This window comes from Lissotriton vulgaris, chromosome 4_2, assembly GCF_964263255.1.
Source record: "Lissotriton vulgaris chromosome 4_2, aLisVul1.2, whole genome shotgun sequence".
Classification (NCBI taxonomy): domain Eukaryota; kingdom Metazoa; phylum Chordata; class Amphibia; order Caudata; family Salamandridae; genus Lissotriton; species Lissotriton vulgaris.
In genome coordinates, this window is record NC_141692.1 from 550531 (window position 1) to 575753 (window position 25223).

Below are 25223 nucleotides of genomic sequence, written 5' to 3' on the forward strand. Positions count from 1 at the left end.
GCGTACCTGCATGATCTGTTGTCAGTTCAATCCAGGCAAAGGCATTCCCGTGGAACAAGGTGGATTTCATCCTCCTGACCATCCTTTTGAAGTCCTCCATATGGATTATATCCAGATGGACAGATGCCGAGGATTCAAGTATGTCCTCGTAGTTGTATGTGCCCTTTCCAGATGGACAGAAGCGTACCCAGTCCCAGATTACACTGCCGTGACCACTGCCAAACAGTTGGTTCGTGAATTTTTCCCGCGATACGGCTTGCCCCGTGTCGTGTATTCAGATAATGGACAGCCATTCTCGTCCGAACTCATGAAACAGGTATCACTCCTGTTAGGGTACCAGTGGAAATTTCACTGCGTACGACACCCCGAAGCCGCCGGTCTCGTTGAGAGACATAATCAAACTCTGAAAACACGATTAGCGAAGGTCTGTGCAGAAAAAGGAGTAGACTGGATGGTAGCCCTGCCGGTTGCCCTCTTTTACATGCGTATGGTAGCCCATTCCAGAACCGGACTGTCTCCTTATGAGATTGTTTTCGGTCGTCCCCCCAATATGTGGGGTACGCCTATGCCTCGTAAAAATACTGATGTCGACAGTAATATGCTGACAGATTACCTGGCTTCCTTGATGTCTGCACTACTCTCTTGCTGTTCACAGGTCGCAGCTGCCTTCCCGGACAACACCCAAGTGAAACCGCATGAAATCGTTCCGGGAGACCTGGTGTTGGTCCGCAACTTTGATCGCTCGAGCCCTCTGGAGCCCAGGTGGAAGGAACCGAAACTGGTGTTGATGACGACGCGGACCGCTGTGAAGATTGAAGGAAGAAAAGGGTGGCTCCATTCCAGCCACATCAAGCGCTTTCATGGACTGTGTCCAAAGACTTCTCCCAAGGACTGCCCCGCTACAGATACTGACTCTAAACTTCCCCTGTTAGAGAAAACTCTGCAACAGGAGTATAAAACAAAGTTGAGGTCTAGTAAGTCAGACAGCGTTTAATTGTTTAAGTCCCCCTCGGGTGAGGCGGTTAGACAGGTTTCTGACATGTATAAGATAGACCCAAATAGTCAGAGAGATAGGCGAATCGAGAAGAGAGAAAAATATTGCAAAAACCTGCACAGCAGATGCGTCATTACTTTAATTTTTATGTTTGTTCTGAGTATATCGATTGTATGCATAAGTTTAATGCTACATGTTTTCTTTCCTCCTCCTGGTTCACATGTACATACTTCTTTCAATGACACTATAGAGCACACTTTTAGTGATCTGCCCCCTCACAAGCTGTCTTATCGACTAGCGATGCGCAACAACACTTTTATTCGTATGTTACACCATTCTCACCAGACCAGCAATGCCACGAATTGTTAGGTATGTGGCCGAATCCCCCCTTACCAGAAATACAAGGGAGCTTTGCCCCTCTTTCCTTACCCGTTTACACATAATGGTTCGTGTGGTGCATGGTTTACTTTAATATCCTCATTAGACAGTGAGTCTAAAGTTTCCCAAGGCAATTGGATATGGGGAAACTTGAATACAATTATGAACGAAGCATGTTTCCCAGACTAGGAAGGTTTTCCCCAAAGGACAGGGACCGATCTAGAAAATGAAGTGTATGGATTAGGTAATTTTACCCTTAACCTCATGATTCTGAACGTTCAGTCCGAGACTAATTCGGACTTGCCGTCTATTACAGTTTTACCAGTGAAAGGTGAATTATGCGTCAGAAAGAATGGTTCGGTACATCTAGGACACAGTGATTGTAATACTGTGGTCGAATTCAGTGATAAAGGAAAGTCTACTTTCAAAGCTTCCCGCCATTCCTATTTTATTTGTGGTCAGACAGCCTATGTACGTCTGCCATTAGATTGGGATGGAATGTGTTACATTGCGTTCCTACTGCCACCTGTTTTTCTAGCCCCACCTGATTATCATCGAAATTCACATCTTGTGCATGTAAGACATAGAAGGGAGATCAAGACCCCGATTGTCGATCAGACTGAAACAACATTGGAGCAATATACAGATTTCAATAAAGGATTCTTTTTCTTCATAGGCCCCATTCAAAATAGTAAATTAATACATAGGTTAACACGAACTCTTGAAGCAGTAGTGAATGAGACTACTTCTGCTTTGGGTAACCTGACCGAAGAGCAGTCTGCTATGAGACTTGTTGGTCTTCAAAACCGCCTTGTCCTTGACGTCATCCTGGCCGATAGGGGCGGGGCTTGTAGAGTGATCGGATCTAGTTGTTGTATTTTCATTCCTAATAACGCACCGTCCGTGTATAAAGCGATCACAAGGCTTCATGAGATAGCTCACCAGATGCACCAGAATCCAGGTACCTGGACTTGGTCCGGTTGGCTCTGGAGTGTGATATTCGCCTGGGGATGGAAAGTACTGTCATTCCTAGGAATCATACTGCTCATAGTATTCAGTTGTTGTCTCTGTCTGCAATGTGGGCCAGCGATTTGCGGCTTGTGCGCCACAGCTTGTATTCCCCGTCCAAGTTCACGTTCCCGTTCCCGAATGAAGAAAGATGAGCAAATTATGTTATATGAACAGATAGATGGTCTCATGAAAATAGATATATCCTAAAGGGCGCAGTAGGGGCCAAGGAGGGAATGAGGAAATAGAAATTTTCAGGTATCCAGTGTGTCTCCCACTCGCACCCTATCCATGCACCCATTTTCCATGTATGTCGTGTAATTCCTTTTCCGTGTCTGCCATGAAGACGCATATGCATTTGCGTCCAACGTTAACATGTCATCTACCAAGCCCTCCATGAACGAAACTATAATTCAGCTTCAAAGCCTATGTTTCCAATGCATTTACATGGTGCACTTTTTAAATAACGCGAAGCACACGTTTTCCACGTTTTTCTGACTCAGTCGAGCCAGGCCCTTAATTGAGGCTCCGAGTCTGTTCTGTCTCTGAAAGCTGCAGTTTAGGTATGCATCCCTGACCTCTGCCTTACTTCCTGCCCAGCGAGCGGTGCCCGGCTCGGCCTTGCCTGCCTGCCAAGACAGTATTTTGCCTACAGTTATCTGCTCAGCCTCCTCGAAAACACATTCCAGTCTAGTGAAATAGGTAAACATGTTCCCGGCTGCAGAGCAAAGGGCCCTGTCTTCCTGTCTCCATGCAAGTCATTTACCGAACCCGTTACCATGGTAGGCCCATGGCCCCCGCGCATTGCACCAAGACACGTATGCACCCACTAGCATTCAGTATTGGACGGCCTCTGCCCGAGAGACCTTTTACTTCAGACATCACATCCTCCAAACACAAGATACCAGATATGCTCTAGGTGCAGGTCGTTCTGACATCCCGAACACCAAGACTCTTTTACTAGTGCTAAAGTCAAGCCCCCCAGCTCCCCTAGTTACACGTCATGCTCAGTTGCGCACGCACTCAGGGTAAAGGTTTCTGCTGACCCTGCAGAATCTCTCTATGCATCCACCCACCTATGACACTTCTGTGACGTTTCCAGTATGCATCTCCGTGTACGCCCCTGTACACGCCTTCTTTTACGCCCATGTGTTCTTATCTCTTCTCTTTTCACTTGTTACGCCTACTGTATTCATTTCAATTGTACAGTTTTACTATATATAATGTGTGATGTTAATACAATGTTGAATATCCCTTCCTGAACCTTAGTGGTGATGGAACCCGATGTCCAGCGTCTCGAGATGCTTAATTAAAGCCCGTATGACTCAGATACCACGGACTCTGCCTCTCATTTTATTGAGCTATCCTTATTGTCATTTAATGTATTGAAAAATAGTCCCGGTAATTTTATTTACCACAAATTGAATCCACAATTGGATTTGGTAACGATGATTGGCTTCGGAAATAACTTAGATTTCCATATTTTTTAATAGTTTTTGCTCCCATTGAAGATCTTAAGTTACGGTTTGGTGTTCAATCTATTTCTTCGAGGGGGGTTAACTGGGAGAACCTGTTTGAAGTTTCAATTTGACCAATTCTTCCTTTGTTGAGAGTTAATGTGGGTTTACAAAAGAATCCTAACGGGACAGCCATGATAGATGAATCAAAGGATGAGGTGAGCTCTTTGTTTTGTAAGACAGAGTAAACCATATGTGGAGACCTAAAATTTAGAACAATACAATTGCCCTTGATTGTTTTAGGTGAAGAACCTATCCACCCCACCCTTCGAGCCGTAAGAATTTCGTTTGAGTTTCGAGGATCAAAACGTTTGTATTGGGGCGTGGTCTGGCCACGCAGGACGAAGGCCGCCTGAGAATCAAGCTCCGTTGTGGTATGGAACCCTGAGGAGCTCCTCTCTTGTACCTGTGCAGCTGTACTTTCCTTTTTGTGCTACATCGCTACCGGAGGGCATGCGGTCAGTCCTGGTGGTTTTGTTTTCCACAGAGCGGCGTTGCTTCATCTTCAATGCCTGGTGGTGAGGTAACTGCTCGCTTTGTTCACGGACTGCGGGACCTGTGCGTCATCTGAGGCTGTGCCTCTCCTCACCACGGGCCGTGCCTTTCATAATACAGGGCAGCGCCTCCTCGCATTACAAGGCAGCGCCTCCTCCAATATTGCGTGTGTTCCCGTTTTGAAGTACATCCTCTTGCTCACATAGAGAGAGGCTTTTATCTACATTGCCGGCAAGGTTCTTTCTTCCGTAGGGAGCACAATAAAGGAAAAGGAAAATAAACGGGCACCAACTAACATTGCCTTTTCTTCAGTGCCCTTTTTAGTATTGGGGCCTCACAGTTTCTGCTCTTACTCCAATATCATTCATTTTGACTTACATTTGCATGGATTTCTATGAAAGAGGGCAGGTGTCATTATTTTTGCAAATTTTCTCCTCATGCATTGCGTCAAAAGCTGTCTCCTCATGACTTATACGCAGAGCACTTAACTTTACTGGTAGAAGCATGCTTATATTTTTCTCAGGGCCAATTTCCCTGTATGGTCTTTCCACCTTCAATGACTTCAGCCGGTTATTTTGCGACATGACCTTCTGAGGAAGATAACTCTGCTATGTCATGCTCTTATGAGATATCCTGTCACACAACGCTTGTCCAACATTTCCTCGCCTCATAAGAGTGCGCTTCCTTATTCTTTGTGTGCATTCATGCTTACATTGCGCCTCTTCTTCATGTTGTGACAACGTTTCCTTATTCATGCAGGAATTTTACAGCTCTCCTCATAAGCATGATGCTTCTTGCCTTCATTGTCTTTTGATACGTATGCTGTACTTTCCTCATGATCCTTTAGGGCGCGCAACGCTTTCTACTACTGAATTGAGCCTGTATATGTGACAGTGCCAGTTTTTCCTGTGATATATTCTTAATGTGTTTTTTCTTTTCCATTTTACCAGCTTTGGGGTTCAAGTCTGTATAAGACACTTACTTATTTCATATGTTGCAGCGATCTTTGCTTAAGAATTGTTGATTTTTGACGTATATTATTGATACATACTATGTGTATTACCCATTTCAACACCGCCAGGCCTGATGTTATGTGATATCTGATTTAGGCATTAACCCTTTTCTTGTTACAGGCCTTTTCTTCATTGAATTGCTGCAGTTTACACATGATTATTTGTTATAATACAGAGTGATTGTTGATTTCCTTTTTGATGATGTCTAATTCCCCTCAACATCTTTTTTTTGTACAGAATTTAATTATTGCCCTCATAAGTGATATATACTCAATTCTGTCTGTGACATTGCACTCTATATTGTACTATTCTTCTTTCTTACTGTCATTCATTACGAAGTTGTTCTCACCATTGCTTCATATAACGTTACCACATCCATTCGCTTCTGCAGAGCATCTGTGAAGCAGAAAGTAACAATGTCTAACACCAGGAATGGTAGCAAAGTACCTAAACAACCACTCTTTACTGAAACACTCTACTAATTTGTCAGCGAAAGGGAACCTGTCTCCACCATCAACTATCACCCAAGCTTCGTCACCTCCTATTGACCAGACATTCCTGGACAGACCTGGAGACAGACCTGGAGAAGTGTGGCTCACTGGTTAGAGCAGGCAGACCCTGAAGCAGAGGTCAGACCCGGGACCAGGGTTCAATTCCCGACGCGGCAGGGTCTTGAGCTCAAATGTCCATGGACTAGATAATTCTCGCTTCGGTGCCTGACCTAATCATGGGTTCACACTCTGCAACACTGGGCATTAAGCTTGCTTAATCTCCACAACGGCCCCCCGCGGCGGGATGCCTGGCTTTCACCTTCGGGATGCCCTGTAGGGGCTATCTCACAGGGAAAAGCCAGGACGGGTTCCCAAGGCAAGCGCGGAGATACCCCTTCAGGGGTCGATGCAGGCGCTATATAAGAAACATAATAATTATCCGACACCATGCAAAGAATATTGCAGGAACTTTCTGGGGTCAATCGTCGATTAGAGGGACTGGACATCACAATCACATCTTTGGCTGGAGGAACCAAATCAATTAGAGCAGACCTCACCACTTTTCATACTAGAATTGAAAGCCTTGATTCTTAAATACTGGCCATGGAGAGTCGTTTGGATACAGTTCAAAGTTCGGATCAGGATCTTCTATTTCTGCACAGCAAAATCATCGATCTGGAAGACTGCAGTCAAAGAGATAATGTCTGTTTTTTTTGGGGTTCCGGAGAACATTGAAAAGAATGACATGAAATTGTTTCTCTGCAACACCCTTCCACTAATGACTGGTATCTCCTTCGTTCATCTCTTGAAATCCAACGCGCTCACAGACTTGGCCCTTCACGCCCAGATTCCTCTGCGCGTCCAAGACCAATTATTGCTTGTTTTCTTCGGCATGAGCAAACTCGACAAATTTTGTTTGCAGCTCGTTCAAGAGGTCCCTTTCTCTTTCAAGGTCATACTATTCATATAGCTGCAGATTTTTCTAAAGAGACAATGAACCACGGAAGGCATTTCTTTCCATGCAAACTCAATTGCGTCAGCTAGACATCAAGTATGGATTGTTTGAACCTGCACGCTTTCGTATTACCAGGAATGGAGAATCCAAGGACTTCTTTGACCCTTTACTTCTGCAACAATTCTTAGACAACATGAAATCTCACGACATGGAAACACAATCTTCTCACTGTGAGCAATCTCAACCGTCTTCTTCTACTTCCCCACATATGTCAATGCCACATCCACGCAATGCTAGTCCTTCCAGGCAGCGTGGTAGAGATCTGAATCATCCTCATCGTTCTCTGGATGATAGGGTTTCAGCTCTGCACTCTATTTCTACTCCTACTAAGGAACCGCAGAGAGATAAATCTAGATCGCAGGGAGACAAATCCAGATCGCCTCTTAAAACGCCTTTGGATGCTGATTGAACATTCCTTTATTGTTCATTTGTTTACTTCTGTGCTTTGTTGTTTCTCTAATTGGAGACATTAGTATTACTTACTTTGCCATTGCATATTTAATATTCTTAGTTGTGTAAAGGTTGCAGTTGGTCCTGCTATTTAATTGTTGTATGTGTTTGTAGGTAAGCTTTGTTGCCTCCTTCATTTCTATATTCTAATTTCTGATTCTACAAGTTTTCCTTTCTTTCTCATTTTCCTCCTTTCTCTTGCTTTCTATATTCTTTCCTGCAATTCAGTCTTTGTTCTTGTATTTTGTCTTTTATGCGTCTATAACTTTTGTTTGTCTCTCGATTATTTCTGTATCTTACTCTGTTATCTTCATTAATCCATGGATGTTCTTTCTCCTTTTTTCTTTTTCATATTACTTATGTTATATATTATGACCTTTTTTCCTTATCTACACTTTCTGTTTTCATTTATTGCAATGCTCTCTTACTCCTTTATCATAGTTATATCATATTGAAGATGTCAATATTCCTATTTCATGGCTTTATGCTACACAGTAATATGTTAGAGTTTATTATGGTTATGATAATGTTATATTGAATATTTTACATTTTGACATTTTTCATATATTCCATACTATCCTTTATTCATTTGATCCATATTCTTCTCTCCTCCGATGGGGTCCTGTCCCACGGCGTTGCTTTAGTGCGCCCAGACCCGCGGTTAACAGTCTCGGTTCCATCCTTATCTTCCTATCCTATTTTTTCTCCACTTCCTCTATCTTCCCTACTCTATTTATCTCTCCTTTCTTTCTGTATAGGATATTTATTTTGCTTTTCTAAAAACTTCTCACATCCTATATATATATATTTTTTTTTCCTTCTCTCTTATTAGTTTCTTAGACTTTTACACACTTTGGGGGTCATTAGGATCGCGGACGGACTTCAGTCCGTCCGCGACCCCAGAGCATGAGGGAACGTCCGCATGGGCTGCGGCGTTCCCTCTGTGCAGATTAGGATGTGACCGCCAGGGTGGCGGTCACATCCTCTATTATTAACATTGCTGCGGGTGGAGCTTCAAGCTGCACCCGCAGCAATGTTAAAAATGCATGCACAGCATTTGCGTGCACAAAGCGGCAGGCACCGCGCGGTGCCTGCTGCATTGTGCACGCAAATGCAGGGGGGTACCATAGGTACCCCCCATGTGCACCCCCCACCCCCCACTACACCTAGGGGGCCCGCAATGGGCCCCTGCAGTGCAGTTACACATGCTTTTCCACGGCGGAAAAGCCGCCGCGGAAAAGCATGTTTCCATGCACATCCTAATCTGGCTGAAGGTGTCTAAGAGACACCTTCACCATTTTAGTGCTTTTCCGCCGCGGTTGTAAGCCAGCCGCGGCGGAAAAGCTGCGGACCTAAACCATGACCCACCAGCCATCCTAATGTGGCGGTGGGTCCTGGTGGGTCCGCAGAGGATTTTCCGCATCCTCCGGGCCGGCGGTGGCTTCCGCCGGCCCGGAGGATGCGGAAAATCCTCCATCCTAATGACCCCCAATGTCTTTTGCTATCCAGAGTAACACTTTTATCCATTTTCCCCTGTATACTTATTTCCTCTCTTTTTCTCTACTTTGTTCTTGAGTTCTTCCATTATGTCTCCTATTCATCCTCTATCAGTGATTTCCTGGAATGTTCATGGTCTCACCGACTATATTAAAAGAAAAAAGGTTCTCTCATATTTGCACTCTAAACATGTGGATATTGCTTTACTGCAGGAAACACACTTGGGTGATATTGAATCTACTAAACTCAGGAGAGACTGGGTTGGAAAGGTTATTCATAGTAGTATTTCTAAACCTGATCCCACCAATCCTAACCCTGTTCGTAAATGTGGTGTAGCCATCCTTATTAGGAAGTCACTTCCCTTCACAATCTCCAAGACATGGTCAGATCCGGAGGGTCGCTATGTCTTTGTTAAATTGAAAATTGGAAGCTCTTTCATTTGTCTTGGTTGTATATACGCTCCACTTGGTGCCAAAAAACAATTTTTCCTTCAAATTAATCGTCTTCTCACAGAAATCAATGCCTCTCAATTCCTCATTGGAGGGGATTGGAATTTGGCTCCAGATCCTGTCTTAGACAAAACAGGCCGCCTTGATAATGTTAACGCTTCTGATAGAGCCATATTACACGATATACTCGCCGACAATGGTCTTGTTGATCGCTGGAGGCTCAGTCATCCACAAGATAAAGAGTACACATTCTTTTCTTCGGTCTATGGCACATTTTCACGTCTGGACTATTTCCTTCTTTCACAAAAGGCAGTTCAGTTGGTTACTGATTCGAGAATTTTAGAAGCAGCCATATCCGATCACTCTCCTGTTCTTTTGTCTCTCAATTTAGGTCTCTCTAAACTGGGACGCAAACCATGGAGAATGAGCATAAACAAATACAAGACACCCGCAGGTAAACTTCTCTTACAATCGCACCTTCAAGATTATCTCGCTATTAATAAGGATTCAATTTCCTCTAAGAGAACGGTCTGGGCAGCAGCTAAAGCGACCATCAGAGGTCAATTAATGTGCGATGCTGCTCCTATTAACAAGAACAATGCCGCCAAACAAGCAGAATTTGAACAAGACATTCAACATTTTTCCCATTTGTATATTTCTAATCCTACCCTCCAGAATCGTAAGTTATTGGAGCAGGCACAAATGTCTCTTAATAGTCTTTTTACTTCTAAGGCCGAATACGCCTTGCAAAAAATGAAAGGGAGACATTACGAGCAGGGGGAAAAGCTGGTCGGCTATTGGCTGCACAATTGCGTCAGAGGGAGGCTGCTATGGCGATTCCAGCTATCAAATCCAGTCATGGCGACATACTTACTAGGCCACAAGAAATAGTTGAAGAATTTGCTTCCTTCTATAGATCTCTTTACTCCCCGAGTGCTCATATAGATAAACCTAAAATGTCCAACTTTTTAGATACACCAACGACCCCGCCACCGCCAGAGCCAACCTACACGAAGGGATGAAGGATGTAGCCGAATGGATGAAGAACAGCCGCCTGAAACTGAACTCGGACAAGACGGAAGTCCTCATCCTGGGATCCTCACCTTCTGCCTGGGACGACTCCTGGTGGCCACCCTCCCTAGGCAGCGCACCCAAACTAACAGACCACGCACGCAACCTGGGCTTCATCCTGGACTCCTCCCTCTCCATGACCAGACAAGTCAACGCCGTCTCCTCGTCGTGCTTCAACATCCTACGCATGATACGCAAGATCTTCCGGTGGATCCCCACCGAGACCAGGAAGACGATCACCCAGGCCCTCGTCACCAGCCGACTGGACTACGGCAACTCCCTCTACGCCGGAATCACCGCCAAACCCCAGAAGAGACTCCAGCGGATCCAGAACGCCTCAGCAAAACTCATCCTGGACATCCCCCGTTGCAGCCACATCTTCGGACACCTGCGAGACCTGCACTGGCTCCCGGTCAACAAGAGAATCACCTTCTGTCTCCTCACCCAGGCACACAAAGCCCTGCACAACCAAGGACCAGGATACCTCAACAGCCGCCTCAACTTCTACGCTCCGAAACGCCAGCTCCGATCGACCGGCCACGCCCTCGCCGCCGTCCCCCGCATACGAAGAGCTACCACATGGGGAAGGTCTTTCTCCTACCTCGCCGCCAAGACCTGGAACTCCCTCCTGACCCACCTCCGCCTGACCCAGGACCACCTCACCTTCAGGAAGCAGCTCAAGACCTGGCTGTACAAGCAGTAGCGGACCCCCCTCCCCAAGCGCCTTGAGACCCTCCGGGTGAGTTGCGCGCTATATAAATGCTCTGATTGATTGATTGATTAGATAGGATACACCTTCCATGACTTTCGGATGACGGTAGAGCTTTAGTTGATGGAATTATTACAAGAGAAGAGATTTCTTCAGCTATTACTGCCTTACCGTATCATAAGGCCCCAAGATAAGATGGTTTTCCTCCTGAATTTTATAGATGGACTGGTCAGAATATGATCGATACTTTACATGCCGCGTTTCTAGAAGCTGATGAGGAATCCTCTCTAGGATCTCTTTCTAACAAAGCAATTATAGCTGTCTTACTAAAACCTGGCAGAGATCCCTTGCTATGTGGTATTTATCGGCATATATCTCTCTTGAATTCGGATATTAAAATACTAGCTAGTATTCTTGCATCCCGTCTTCGTAAAATGTTACCTTCCTTAATTCATAATTCAAAAGTGGGTTTCATTCCGGGTCGTTCATCTCGGACTCATCTCTGCACTTTATCTCATGCCTTGTGGTCCGCTAAACACCTCACAGAGGATACTTTGCTTCTTTCCCTTGATGCTGAAAACATTTGATCGCATTGAATGGGAATACCTTTTTACAGTCATGCAAAGGTTTGGCTTGGGTGATCAATTTATTGATAAAGTGCGTTTGCTATATGACAGTCCACTAGCTCAAGTTAATTGTAGAGGTTTCTTATCTACCCCTTTTCCTATTCGATGAGGCACTCGTCAAGGTTGCCCGCTATCCCCTCTTCTTTTCCTCTCAGCGATGGAACCTCTGGCTGCGGCAATACGACAATCAAAAGAGGTTGTAGGTGTCCCTCTTCCGATTGGTCATTCTACAATTTACTTGTATGCTGATGACATTCTTCTCACTCTTACTGACCTTCCCCGTTCTCTTCCCTCTCTCCTTTACATTATCAATGATTTCTCCTATTTCTCAGGTTACAAAATAAATTGGGATAAAAGTGAAGAGTTACCCATGTCAATTAGTACTACGAAGACAGCAATTTCTGGCTTCCCTTTTCATTGGCAATCATCGCATCTTAAGTGCCTAGGAATATTTCTTAAAAGAGGTTTAGATAATATGGTCATGGACAATTTGACTCCTTTATTTACACAAATGCAAAGAGACTTTGATAAATGGAAAGCTCTTGGACTATCTCTTTGGGGGAGAGTTCAAGCGGTTAAGATGGTTACCTTACCACAATTTCTTTATGTTCTAGGTATGCTTCCTCTCCACATTCCCCTTACTACCCTTCGATCCATTGACTCCAAAATAAAACTCTTTATTTGGGGCACGGTTAAGCCACGTCTTGCCTTGGCCAAATTGAAGGCCAATCAACTACATGGGGTTTGGGTCTTCCCTCCATTGAGCATTATTCACTTGCCCTTCATATCTCTCAACTCTCATCTTTCTTGCCAAAATCTAAAGATATCCATCAATGGGTTCCACTTGAACGTCACCTTTTGGCTCAAAATTTAGGCTTGTCCCTTTTATATGTTACAGGGACTTGTTCTTCTGACACTAAAAACCCTATTTTATCTGCAATGCATAAATCTTGGCAGAGAGGTCATTGCATACTTAAATCTAATTTGAGAATTCACATTAAAGCTCCCCTATGGCATAATTCAGCTATTCGTATTTGTGGCCGTACCTTGTCCTGGCCTTTATGGAAAGAGGCTGGCATATATTCTATAGATCAACTTTTTCATGATGGAACCTTTAAATCTTTTCCCCAACTTTGTGAGGAATTTCATTTACCACCTTTACAATCCTCTAAATATATTAAACCTCAGCAATGTATCACAAAACACTTGGGTTCTCCACCAGAACTGCTTTCAGTGTCCCCCATTTTGTCTTATTTACAGTTGTGGGGAAATCTTAAAGGAGTGACTTCTGGTCTTTATAGAACGTTCCTGCATCCTCTCCTCACAGCCTCTCTCACATGCTCTTCAGATGAAATGGCAATCCCTTTTATCAATTGTATACTCCAATCTTCAATGGGATCAAATTTTAGAAAGTTTACATAAAGGTGTTCGGGAAGCTTGTCTTAAATTCTGTATCTTCAAAATTCTCCATGAATGGCATTGGTCTCCTGTTAAGTTACACCAAGCTAAATTGTTATCACGTACCTCTTGCTGGAGATGTTCTGCTTCTGGTTGTGACATAACACACATCATTGGTGAATGTCCCCATACTAGACCCTTTTGGCTTTTTGTGGGGGAAGACATTGACTTCTACAAGGTCGTTACCACTACCGTTTACGTCCGCCACCATTATGCTACACAATTTTCGAGGTTTCCCAAAGCTTTCCAAACCACAAATTCATCTTCTTCATACTGCTTTCGCCATGGCCAAAATTTGTATCCTACGTCACTGGAAATCTCCCTCAGCTCCCTCTCAGGAAGAATGGTTGATTGCAATGATGCAAACAGCTTTCCACAAATGCACAATTTATAACCTTCAAGATCAGGCTTCCATTTTTCTCACAATTTGGTCCCCTTTCTTGAAAACCACGGTAGATTATGACTCTACATCTACTCCTTCTTCTCCTCCACATACTGTCTCTACCTAATTATATTCCTCTGGTGGTTCCTTTTCTATTACTTTCCTATAGCTGTCCTTTCCCCTTACCTTCTACTAATTCATTCTCTCTCCACTATTGTTGCTCTGGTACTCTTCTCCTTTCCTTTTCTTTTTTTAATTTAATTTCCTGTTCTTTTTTTCTTTCTTCTCTCTTCTTTTTTTTTCTTTTCCTTTTTATTTACTTTACTTGTTCTATCATGATCCGTCCATCACTCTTACTACTGTTACCTTATATTGGATTATGAAATATATGTTATTATGTATTTCCTCATATTTGCTCTATTATTCGTAAGATTTCTTATCACTTATATTCTCATTCATTTACAATGATATTTTTTCTGCTTTATTATTATATGTGTATTCTTCTTTGAATATTTCAATAAAAAAATTTCAACACAAAACGTTTGTATTTAGTCAGCCAGTCAACTACTTTATTCTGGAGAGACGGCCATAGTTCTAAATTGAGATTGGTTCAAAGGTGGTACCCCCGTCAGAATTAAAACGTAAGGACATGAGGCAGGCGGGAGGTCCAGATGTTCTGCATTTGAGGATTGTAGGTTTGAGGAGTGTGCCACCATTCTGGATGTATCCTGTCTAGAATTCTGGGTGACATTTGGGGTGGATATTAGTGAGTTGCTATCTATTCCTGCATTTTTCAGGTATTCTGAGTTATGATAGCTTGGATTTCCCCTCATGACCTTCTGCGTGCCCCTCCCTTGATCTAAGTTTTGGGTAGAAAGGCCTGCACTATCCTCTTGTAATTGTAGTTGCGTCGTTACCAGTGATTTATATATCTCAATATCTACTTTATGATCTTCTAATTTACGCTCTATGCTACTAAATCTTTTGGTAATAGCAGTATTGACCAATAATGTTATGGCCTTTGTGTGTTCTTTTAAGAGACCCTTGATAAGAGATTCAATATTTAGATTTGAGTTGGTTGTACTCTTTGCTTTGGCCGGGTTTAGTTTGAATGAAGTCAAACTCCTGAATAGGTGGACTGGATTCCGTTTGGGATGGTTTGTGAGGAGCCTTAGGATTCTCAACTTCTTTCCCCCTTTTCCCCTTCTTATTTAAAAGTGCTATTGTTTTTGCTCCCTTTTTAGACTTTTGTTGGTTCCGAGTTTGCGGGCCAGCACATTCTGGAGTTGGAGTTACAGCCCCTCTAGAATCGTTTTCAGATGAGATGGCTACAATAGTGGAATTTAAAGTGACTGCACTGTCCTGAATTATGACCTTAGGGGTTAATGGAATACGATTTTCTGCCCCCCTAATTAGTGGGTACAGTGTGGGATCAAGCGAAAGCCTTCGTTCCGTGAGCTGTATTTCGTGGGTCCGCAGAGATTCAGCTCGGACCAAAAATGCGTCCAAAGTACCAACTGCCCCCTTACGTTTCTCCATTTTGGGTTTAATCAGATATTAAATGGCAATAAGCACCTGGAAACATTTTCTCGAGGAGCAAAATGACCGTGCCTATCAGTTTCAATTGGGAATTAAATGAAGATTTACGAGAGTAAAAAGAACCATGAAACACTCAAAAATAAAAATTAAATCGAAGGAAGGTAGCCCTGCCCTGAGCCCTTCTGGCCCTGACGGGCACAGACGGGCCCGCCCTTGGCCTGAGCTTCGGCCGTCGTGCGCCCACACGCGTCCGACGAAGCAGGGGCCACGAGCCGCTTCCAAGGAGGAGGAGGCAGGACTGATGAAAGTCACAGGTACGTTGGGCTCCGGGCCCTTTGATCTTCAGGGTTCACTTTTCCAGCGCTAAATCCCACCAAAAAAAACAGTGTCCACGGCTACAAGCGGCTCCCTGACAGGAGCTAGTTTATATTTCTGAACAGTGGCATATGGCATTCAAGTCTGAGCTAACATTTCTACAGCTGAAACTCAAATCTATTTTATCCAGGATATATGGGTGCGATTTGGGGGTTTACATGACTTAAACTGGTGACCCCTGGGTGTCTCTTGTCCCTCCTGGCAATGCCACTGTGACCCCTTGAGTAATAGATTGTTAGAGAATTGCCTGGAACACAAGTTTAACTTTGCTCTCATGCACCTTTTAAACTCACCTTATTCTGCAATGACCAGGGATGGAAATTCCAGTGAAACTCCCACTGAAATAAAACAATGGGGTCACTCTTTGTATTCTGGAAGCTCTAGCATAAGTTGCTGTTACCGTGTTTCGTAAAGGCAACACAGAGTTCACAAACAGAAAATAAAATTAACTTACAACAGAACTCCTTTATTGTTACTGGTTGAGAGAACCTGGTAAACGTTGTCTAAATGTTCCTTGCTGTCACTGGGCCTTGTCAGAGGAAAGGGTAATAAGGCAAATAAGAAAGGCAATCAAGGAAAGCAGAGAGAACAGAAGTGAGGATGAAGATGCATCCGACAGGTACAACGATATATGCATTTGTGGTGTTTGAGAAAGAGAGCACACTCGATAAAGATATATGTAGAAATACATAGTGAGAGAGAAAAATAGACTGTTAAGATAGTGGAATAAGGAGACTGATGTTGGAAAACATAGATGAGAGAGAGGATGAGACAGATAAAAAAGCTGATGAAGCCAGACGGAGGTGAAGAAGAGACTGTGAAGAGCCAAAGAGAGGAAGACAGGTGAGAGATGTAGCAGGTAGACAGGTAAAAAAAACACAGTTAAGAGACAGAAAATGAGGGGGAGGCAGGTATAAGATAGGGGCAATAAAAAGATTGCATAGAAAGAGACATAAAAGGATGGTTCAGGTGAAAAAGAGACATCTGGGAGAACAATTCAAAGACAGAGGGAGACTAACAAAGAGGGGTATACAGGTGAGAGAGACTTGAAATAAAACGATAAGTATGATGGAAAGAAAGAACTGAGAGGTGGGAGAATGGGCAGATGGATATCATTTAGAAGTTGCCACCCCAACTTTTTTACAGTTCCTACACCTATAGCAGGACTGTGTATTATAACAATGCTACTTCAGGGTTCAGGGACTTAGGGGCCTTATTATGAGTCTATTTGGTCTCCTGCACCATGCAATGTGATCCAAGAGTGATGCAAACCTTACATCTGATTTATGAAGCCACTTAAGGCCGCTTTGCATAGCCCTGCGAGGCTCCATAAATATGGAGTAAGGCAACAAAGCTCAAACCGTTGCATTGCCTTACTCTGCTTTGGGAAAGCATTCCATGGGCATGAGGTGGGTGCTCATACACCACTCCTATAGTGTTTGATGAATTTTCTTGATTTACCAAACTGGTTGAACTGGGAATGCGCCAAAAAGATATGCTTTCTCACGTAAGACGTAACAAGGAGAAACATTTTTATTTCTCCTATTTACTTTCTCCTTCATTCTGCAGCAGACATCCAAAGATTGTTTTTGAGCAGGAATCAATGCCAAGTACACAGGGGCAGCTCACCTGGTTTGTGGATTGAGGATCTCCTTTCCTTGTTTTCTGTGCATGAATTAATTAGTGTATTATTATTTATACTACTACTACTAATGATAATAATAATAATAACAATAACAACCATAATAGAAATAATAGTAGTAATAGTAATATATGATTCACAGGTAAGGTAGTGAAAGTAGGATGGAACAGACATTCACTTGCAGTTGAGGTAAGTAAAACAAAATGCTTCTAAATGTATGCTTTGTCCATGCATGTGGGTGAGAGTGTATTTGCATGAGAGAGTGTGTAAATAAAGCATATGACTGTTGAGATTTGAAAGCATGTGTGTGTATTTGAGAGTCAAACTGAGTCAAAGAGTTAGTGACAGACAATGACATGGAACTCCCTCCCTCTCTTCCTACAACAGACAGGAGACCCTCAGACCTTCAGGAGACTACTCAAGACCTGACTCTTTGACCACTAGCTACAGCCACCCTTCCCCCCAGCGCCTTGAGACCCTCGCGAGTGTTTAGTGTGCTTTATAAATTGACTGATTGATTGATTGATTGATTGATTGAATGTCTGAGAATTATTACAAATGAGTAGGATCGTTTTAGTGTAATTGAGTTGCAGGAAGAGAGCAATAAAACCAGAAAGTTTGCGAGAATGAGTTAGAATGATTATGAGGAGTATTAAAGAATGTCAGGCAATAACAATGAAAAAATGAAAATGTGTGGGTGTGAGTGAGAGTGAGGAACTGTGACTCTGAGTAAGAAAGAGTGAGCCAGAGTAAGTGAGACTAATTAAAGAAGTAGAGATTCAATTTAGGTGTGGTAGTAAGTGTGGTGTTTTCGTGCATGCCCATCAATACCTGTGTGTGGGATGCTGACACCGGAAATTAGTTATTATGATAACTCGCAATGTGCTGTCACTATTTCATTAAGATATTATTGTAGAAAACACCAAATGAAATATTTTGCATGTACATAAATGTATAGTTTGTAAACAAAGCAAAACCAAAGGGGATGATGGACGGAGTGCTTGAGCAATGCAAACACTCACCCCCAGTCAACTGATCTGGGTTTAATCCATCATCTTTCTTTAGCTCACTCGGCCACCCCAGTTTGGACATGGCCATTTGAAAATCAGTCTGACCCTGTGTCTCATGAGAACGGTCCCAGGATGTTTGTTTCCGGTACAGGGAAGAAATGGCTTGGCAGTTTGGGCTGGACTGTTCCCATGAGACACAGGGTCAAACTGATTTGCATATGGCCATGTCTGAACTGGGGTGGCGGAGTGAGCTAAAAAACGATGATGGATTAAACCCAGATCAGTTGATTGTGGTGAGTGTTTGCATTCCTCAAATGCTCCGTCCATCAATCACTTTGGTTTTGCTTTGTTGTCCCTAAATTGGCAGTGTATGCCCAGACATGGGTCTCCTGCTCACTTTGCCACTGGATTTAAGATAGCCTGGCTGAAGAGGGTTATGAACCTGAAACCGGTTTCAGGATGCTTTTTTCCGGTCCTGCAAAGACATTGCTTGGCAGTGCAGGCTGGACTGTTCCCATGAGGCACAGGGTCAGACTGATTTGCATATGGCCATGTTTGAACTGGGGTGGCGGAGTGAGCTAAAGAACGATGATGGATTAAACAGAGATCAGTTGACTGGGGGTGAGTGTTTGCATTGCTCAAATGCTCTGTCCATCATCTCCTTTGGTTTTGCTTAGTTTGTAAACAAAACAGTCAAAAATAAAAAAAGGACGTCCAGAGTCTTTTTACAGCATTGAAATATTCACTTGAAGGTGCAGTTCACAGCTAAAATGTTGTTGACCCCTTGTAGGCATGCAGGACTACGGCTTTCTTAAGGCTATAAAAGTATTAAGATAAAAGTCAGAAAAAGATTTTGGGGGAGTTGAGTGGTGCAGATACTTCAAATGGTATCTATAGTCATCAATACGAATAAGAAAGTTGTCACCCTAAATGTTAATTTACTCTAAAATGTTCTAATGTTGGTTTATGTTTAGGTTGATCAAAGGAAATTCAGTCTGCTGAATGATCTAATTGTGGTCTGGAAGCTAGAGTCTGAGCAGGCATCGCCCCTATTGTAGGGATTACAGTCCGACCACTGCACTGACAATCTCCTAGAACCCGTCGGAAAAGTATTGGTCTGTCCCTCCACCCAATAACTCCGACTGCCGGATTCGGATCACTCCTGTAGATGTTGTGAACCTGCCACAGATGACTTGTTGGTGGTGGGCCCACCAGCATTGGAATAAGTACAAAAGATTCAAATCAACACTTGAAAAGGACATGGTACTCCATTGACGGTCCAAATTCAGTTTATTAGTATTCTACATACTCTTAGTATAACTGATTCCACACATATGTCCAATAGTAATCAAAGGGTTATGTTTGTAGTCTCAGTGCACTTTACTATGGACCTACTGGTAAAACAAATATGCCAATCAGGGAGAATCAATCACAATACCAATGTACACAGGGAGCACTTGCAGTGGCAAAGTGCCCAAAGCATCTAAGGCAGCAAAATTGAAATCCAGCACATCATCAAAAACACAGGAGATAGAGGCAAAAAGTGAAGGAAAACCACACCAAGGATGCCAGATGTAACACAGCTCGTGTAGCATTTTGAAGTTTTCTCTGTTACAATCAGGGTATATGTCTGATTAGGTGGTTTTTATTAATCTATAAAGACTATTGTCCTGGATGCCTGTGTAGGATGTTTATCTGGCATGGGTCACAGTTAACCAATTGCTCGGGTCTTGGAAGAAGACACCATTGATTATTTCTGGCATTTTTTGTCTTGATATTTGATAATGTTGTATCCTGATGCAGCTAACCACTTGCTGTAAAATCTTATTAAGGGTGAAAGTCTGAATTATGACACAGATCTCTTGTTTGTTCTACCCTTTTTTTTCCTCTTTCAGTTCTTTTTCTTTAACTACAAAAAATATGCTGAAAGGCTTGTTGTCGGTTGACAAAGTTTATCGCTATCTGTGGAAATGAGTTTTAGGCGAACACATGTTGCCTCAATGCTAAAATGTATAATAATGTTGAAGTGTTTTTCATTGGGAACAATATAAATCTGTAAGCCTATAAATGGAATTAAAATGTATAACATGATTATATTTTTGGGGGGTATAAATCAAATTGAATATTAAGTTGCTATCGGTCATCTGAGTTCACTTGTCTAAAAGGATCAATTGAAATAGAATAAATAAATGATTGTGACAATTAATTTATTTAATCAAAAATCTAACATTTGTTTCAAATATGTTATATCGTAAGCTAACTTTGAGATTTATCTCCATTCAAATCAATACTGTTAGTTAAATGTAGCAAAAGATGGGTAATGAATGGAGCTCTTAAAATAATCTTGTCACTATGTTATTTTGTTGTAACCTATAAATGCATAACTCTTGTCATTGTCGCAAAGATGATCTTTAGAGACATTCGGAGTGTGACCAAAATTGCGACAGTTTGAAAGCCCTATCGGGCATCTTGTTGTTGAATATAGAAAGGGTCATTACCCCCGAACATAAGGAGGGTATTTCCCCTCCTGTTTTTGAACCTAAGGCTCTTGGGCTTATTTCCCTTGTTTGCTCTTTCCTTTGTTTTCTTTTTTGTTTTTAAAATTTGTTATAGGCTGAGTATAAATTATGTGTTTTAGAGGAGATTGGTGACGAGGTTGTTGTAACTCTCTTTATGGTGCACATGTAGGCCTTTCGCTGTAGTATTTGGATGGTTGTTTCCTCTGTGTATAGAAAATATATATGTATCTAGTTGCCCTCTTCATCATTTCTTAACTTTACCTATTTTTCTTAACTGTTTGAAGAAAGATAAGTGTGAATATTTAACCCTGAAAAAACTATGAGGCATATTACGATCTAGGGTCAGAGGCTTTTTTACTGACAGTGTTGGTTTCAATTCCTACCGACTAGTTACAATAGAGGCAGTCAGAAACTTAACCAGACAGTAATTCCGGTGGGACTCTGATGAGCTCAAGGAGCCTGGTGGCCAGTCAGAGGCCAGCCCAAAATCCCAATGGATGCCTTTTCTGCCTTTGGGATTACGATGCTTGGTTTACGATGAGCTTACCATGCCGGGCTTTCAAACATGGAAAGCCAATTTTGAAAGCAAGTTTTGGGTCCCCTACCCGGGCCCCCTTCTGTTTGTGGCCTCTGGTTGGGGGTCGAGGGGGCATCCTTGCATCGTGTGGCAGGCACTGTGAGGTGACTGTCATGCGGTGCACGGATGAACACCATCTCCCATTTGTCTATGGGAGCTTGTGGTTTTTGGCCGCAGCACATGGTGCGGTCACATACCCCTAATACCCTATATTAGGGGTATGTGACCACACCATGTGCGGTTGCATTGTAATTCCGCGGTCGGCTTTGTAACAAAATTGTGGCAAAGGCTGACTCATCTGTTTCAACTATTAAGAGTTTTGAGCAATCCGAGTGTCAAATGATAGTAGCATTATTTTAAGGAAGTTCAAGCCCTTGTCCTGTTCTTACCCCAGTGGAGGAGTCTGATTCTTCTTGTTTAATGCCTAAATACCTTGTATTATTTGTAAAAAATGATTTATATAGTGTTTGTAGAAATTATAAAACCCATGAAGCCTTTGTATGTCTTTGATAGTATTTATGTCTTTTGAATCTTAATCATTTCCTAAAAATACTGAACCCCAAGTATGTGAGCCTGCCTTCCAAAAATACAGTTTTCTGCTTTTTCATGAAGGGAATTACTGCTTAATCTTAATCTTATGAGAATATCCTTCATGTGATAGTGATATTATTACATAGTGATGGAGAAAAGTCACTTGTCATCCTGAAACACCACTAGAAATGGATGCAAAATGTTCTGAAGTGTATCATTAACTAAGTCCTGAAATGCTGTAGTGTGATTACATACGCTGTGGGGCATAATTAGGTACTAATAACACCCTGTATTAAATGCTGTCTTCTACTTGTCTCTCTTCTTTATCATACCAGGTTATGAGCCTTTTGCAGATCCAATTTTGAGTAGACTTTGGCAGTTTGAACTTGATCCAGTAGGGTCAAAATAAGCAGGGGTAGATCTTGATTGAAGATGGTTATCCCATGAGGATACTAAACTCCACACACAGCCAGTACTCTCCATCCAGGCCCTGGCTGGTGACACTGAATATTTAATGAAGCCCTTTTAAGGTTTTCTTCACAATACTGCCAGAATAGTGCATCTCAGTTTAGAGTCAAATGGTAATCAAGTTCATGAAAAATATTGTCATAGACTGAAGGTTGATGTTGTAAATAAAATTCCCAATCGCGTTGGGGGAGATCGTCTGCCCTCTTTTTTATTAAATATATCTTTATATCTATTTGATCTTCTGTTATGCCTTTGATATGTCACCTCCTTCTCCTGGTTTTAGAATGGCAAACCATTTTAATAGTTTTTTCACTTGCTTTGGGGAGCTGGGACAACAGTGATGACATTCGTCATTGTTGTCAAGAGTACATTCTCTTTCCTATCACTTCTAGGATTATGTGTTTCTAACCAAGTGGTACCTAGTAGCACTGGGAAGGACGCAGTCTTGATAATCTTATACACCAGAGTATCCATATGTCCTTTGTCAAGTGTCATCAATACAAGTTGATTTTCCATTCCACAGCATCCCCAACTTACCTGAAGATAATGCATATTGGGTGACCAATCAAATCTTTCCATAGTCTATCAAAAATAAATGTATACTTTTAGGGGCCCCTGGGAACACTTTCCCACAGAAGATGCACGCACACAAGAAATCCACCCTAATATTATTAAAGTAGTAATGTATTAGAGTATTAAAACAGGTTTTGTACAAACTATATATGTAATTGTATTTTCAGGTATAACAATTATGGTGAGTACCATAAAGGCGAAAAGTGACTAATCTGAGAATTGGCAGTGCCAAAATATTGTCAAAATGTGATGCTTCCTATGTGGCACACACTCATACCAGTACTAGGTGAGGTTTTTCCAGTATGCTGCCTGTCAATGGGGAGCTAACCTGAACTCCAGAGATGTCTATGCTACTCCATCCTCTACAGTTTTTTTCTATGTGTTCCCAGAGTTTCATACAACTCCCCAAAACTGTCAGCAGAGATGAAGAGTAAATACTAAAGTATTTAATGCCCATAAAACACATTGTCTGGCAAACTGATAAACATGTTTAATTGAAAACATACAGTGTTATAATAGTTAAGCTTTGCTGTAAACATTTGTGAGAAATTCACTATGTAGAGTTTGCTTCGAATAATACAGTTTAACACATTTTATTCTTCACAGATTCTGCATGGCAGAACCGTCAGTTTGAAAAAGATGAGTTGAGAGTAATCCTTGTTGGTAAAACTGGAGCTGGGAAAAGTGCCACCGGAAACACCATCCTGGGAAGGACAGAGTTTGTGTCGAATAGTTCATCTATGTCAGTGACCACAAAGTGTCAGAGAGCGAGCTGTGAATTCAATGGCACACGGATCACTGTGGTGGACACAGCTGGGTTTTTTGATACAAGATTCTCCAATGAGCAAATTAAAAGGGATATCAATCAGGCGGTTAATATGTCCTCACCAGGGCTGCATGCCATCATCTTTGTGGTTCGTGTGGGACGGTTCACTGAAGAAGAGGCGAAGGCGCTCTCCATTGCCCAAGGCTTGTTTGGAAAAGAAGCAGCGAAGTACATGATGGTGCTGTTCACATACAAAGATGACTTAGATAATGATAATTTGTCAATACAAACATATGTTGAAGAAACTGAGGGAAAACTTAAAGAATTAATTAGAAGGTGTGCGCAGAATTACTGTGCTTTCAATAATATAGCGAGAGGGGCAGAGCAGAAAAAACAGCGCTCTGAACTGGTGGATTTAATAAAACATATACAAAAGAAAAATGGAGGGGCAGTGTACACCCCTGAAATGTACAGGTAGGCTGATAGGAAATCCAACTGTGATGGAAAGAGTAAAATAACATGCCAAGCTGGTAAATCATATCAAATAGACACAACAGACTCCAAAAGTAACAGAAAAATAGGGAACAAACTTGCAAAAAAAAGAGCTCAACATGAATAAAGTTCTTAACCCGAACCAAGACACTGGAAAAGTTGTCCTCACCCAAGTGGCAGTTGAAACAGGTTTGAGATAAGACACATCTTATACAGGAAGGAACCTTTCTGCTAAATATTAGATTTTTTTTTCTTTAAATTGTTTTTATGAAGGCGCATCACAACATAAGCGACTACATACCTTGAAACAACATCACACTTAATCGACGTCACAGCCTATAGACCAGTTTTCTGAGAAAAGTACACAGTCATCATGCCAACAACCCGGTTAGGGCAGGTGGCAATTGTATTAAGGAACCACTATTCAGGTATTCAAACAATTAGCTCAGCAGCTCCGAAGACTTAGTATAGAGATGTAACCTACTCTATATGTGGGCACACTCTCTCAACATTTCTCCTATTTACTACGGAGTCCCATTCCCACCCTGTTTCCCCTACCCTCCGTCATCCAACAAGTTCAGAAGCAGGATTAGTGCTCTATGGGGTTCGTACAGTTGACCTCTGGGGGATCGCCTATATAACTTCAACATCTGCATTAGTTATAATTATTTGGTAGAGTTGTAGCTATTCTTGCATAAGGGATAAAGGAAGTCAGAATTTGATATAAAGATAATGGGGAGTAGCTTTGTATATGTATGTTGTCCACAGTTTTGAAATCCAAATTCAAAAAAATAAATTGCTACTTCATTGAAAATAACATCTCTATCAATAATTTATCCCCCAAAAACTTTTTTAAAAAAACATGTCTGGAAGATGTGCAAGAACCATAATGGAATTTAGATAACGGATTAGCGTATCAGTCTCCAGTATGATTTTCTCAGAAACATATAGTACCAACTTATCAAGCTTATTGTGTGTAAAACATATCATTAGTTGGGATAAAGTCACATTCTTCAATCCATGTATAAGAATAGCATACCTCATCATGGAATTTGGGAATTTGAAAATTTAGGAAAACTGGGGCACATGAATGAAGCATTTTTTGTATTCGCAAATGGACCGATTCTCAGAATCAGTCAGTTTCCGAATACAAAAAGGTTTTTCACATGAATCAACCC

General features: G+C 42.1%; 1 protein-coding gene across 1 annotated transcript in view; it reads left to right on the top strand.

The window, feature by feature from the left end:
• LOC147718083 (GTPase IMAP family member 9-like) overlaps nt 1-24821 on the top strand; it is a 54970-nt gene extending 30149 nt beyond the window's left edge. The window contains exon 3 of the mRNA XM_086919181.1: nt 23394-24821. Coding sequence (XP_086775307.1) covers nt 23394-24031 — 638 coding nt within the window. The 3' untranslated portion in view covers nt 24032-24821. The remainder of the gene's footprint in view (nt 1-23393) is intronic.
• Nucleotides 24822-25223: the final 402 nt, after the last annotated feature.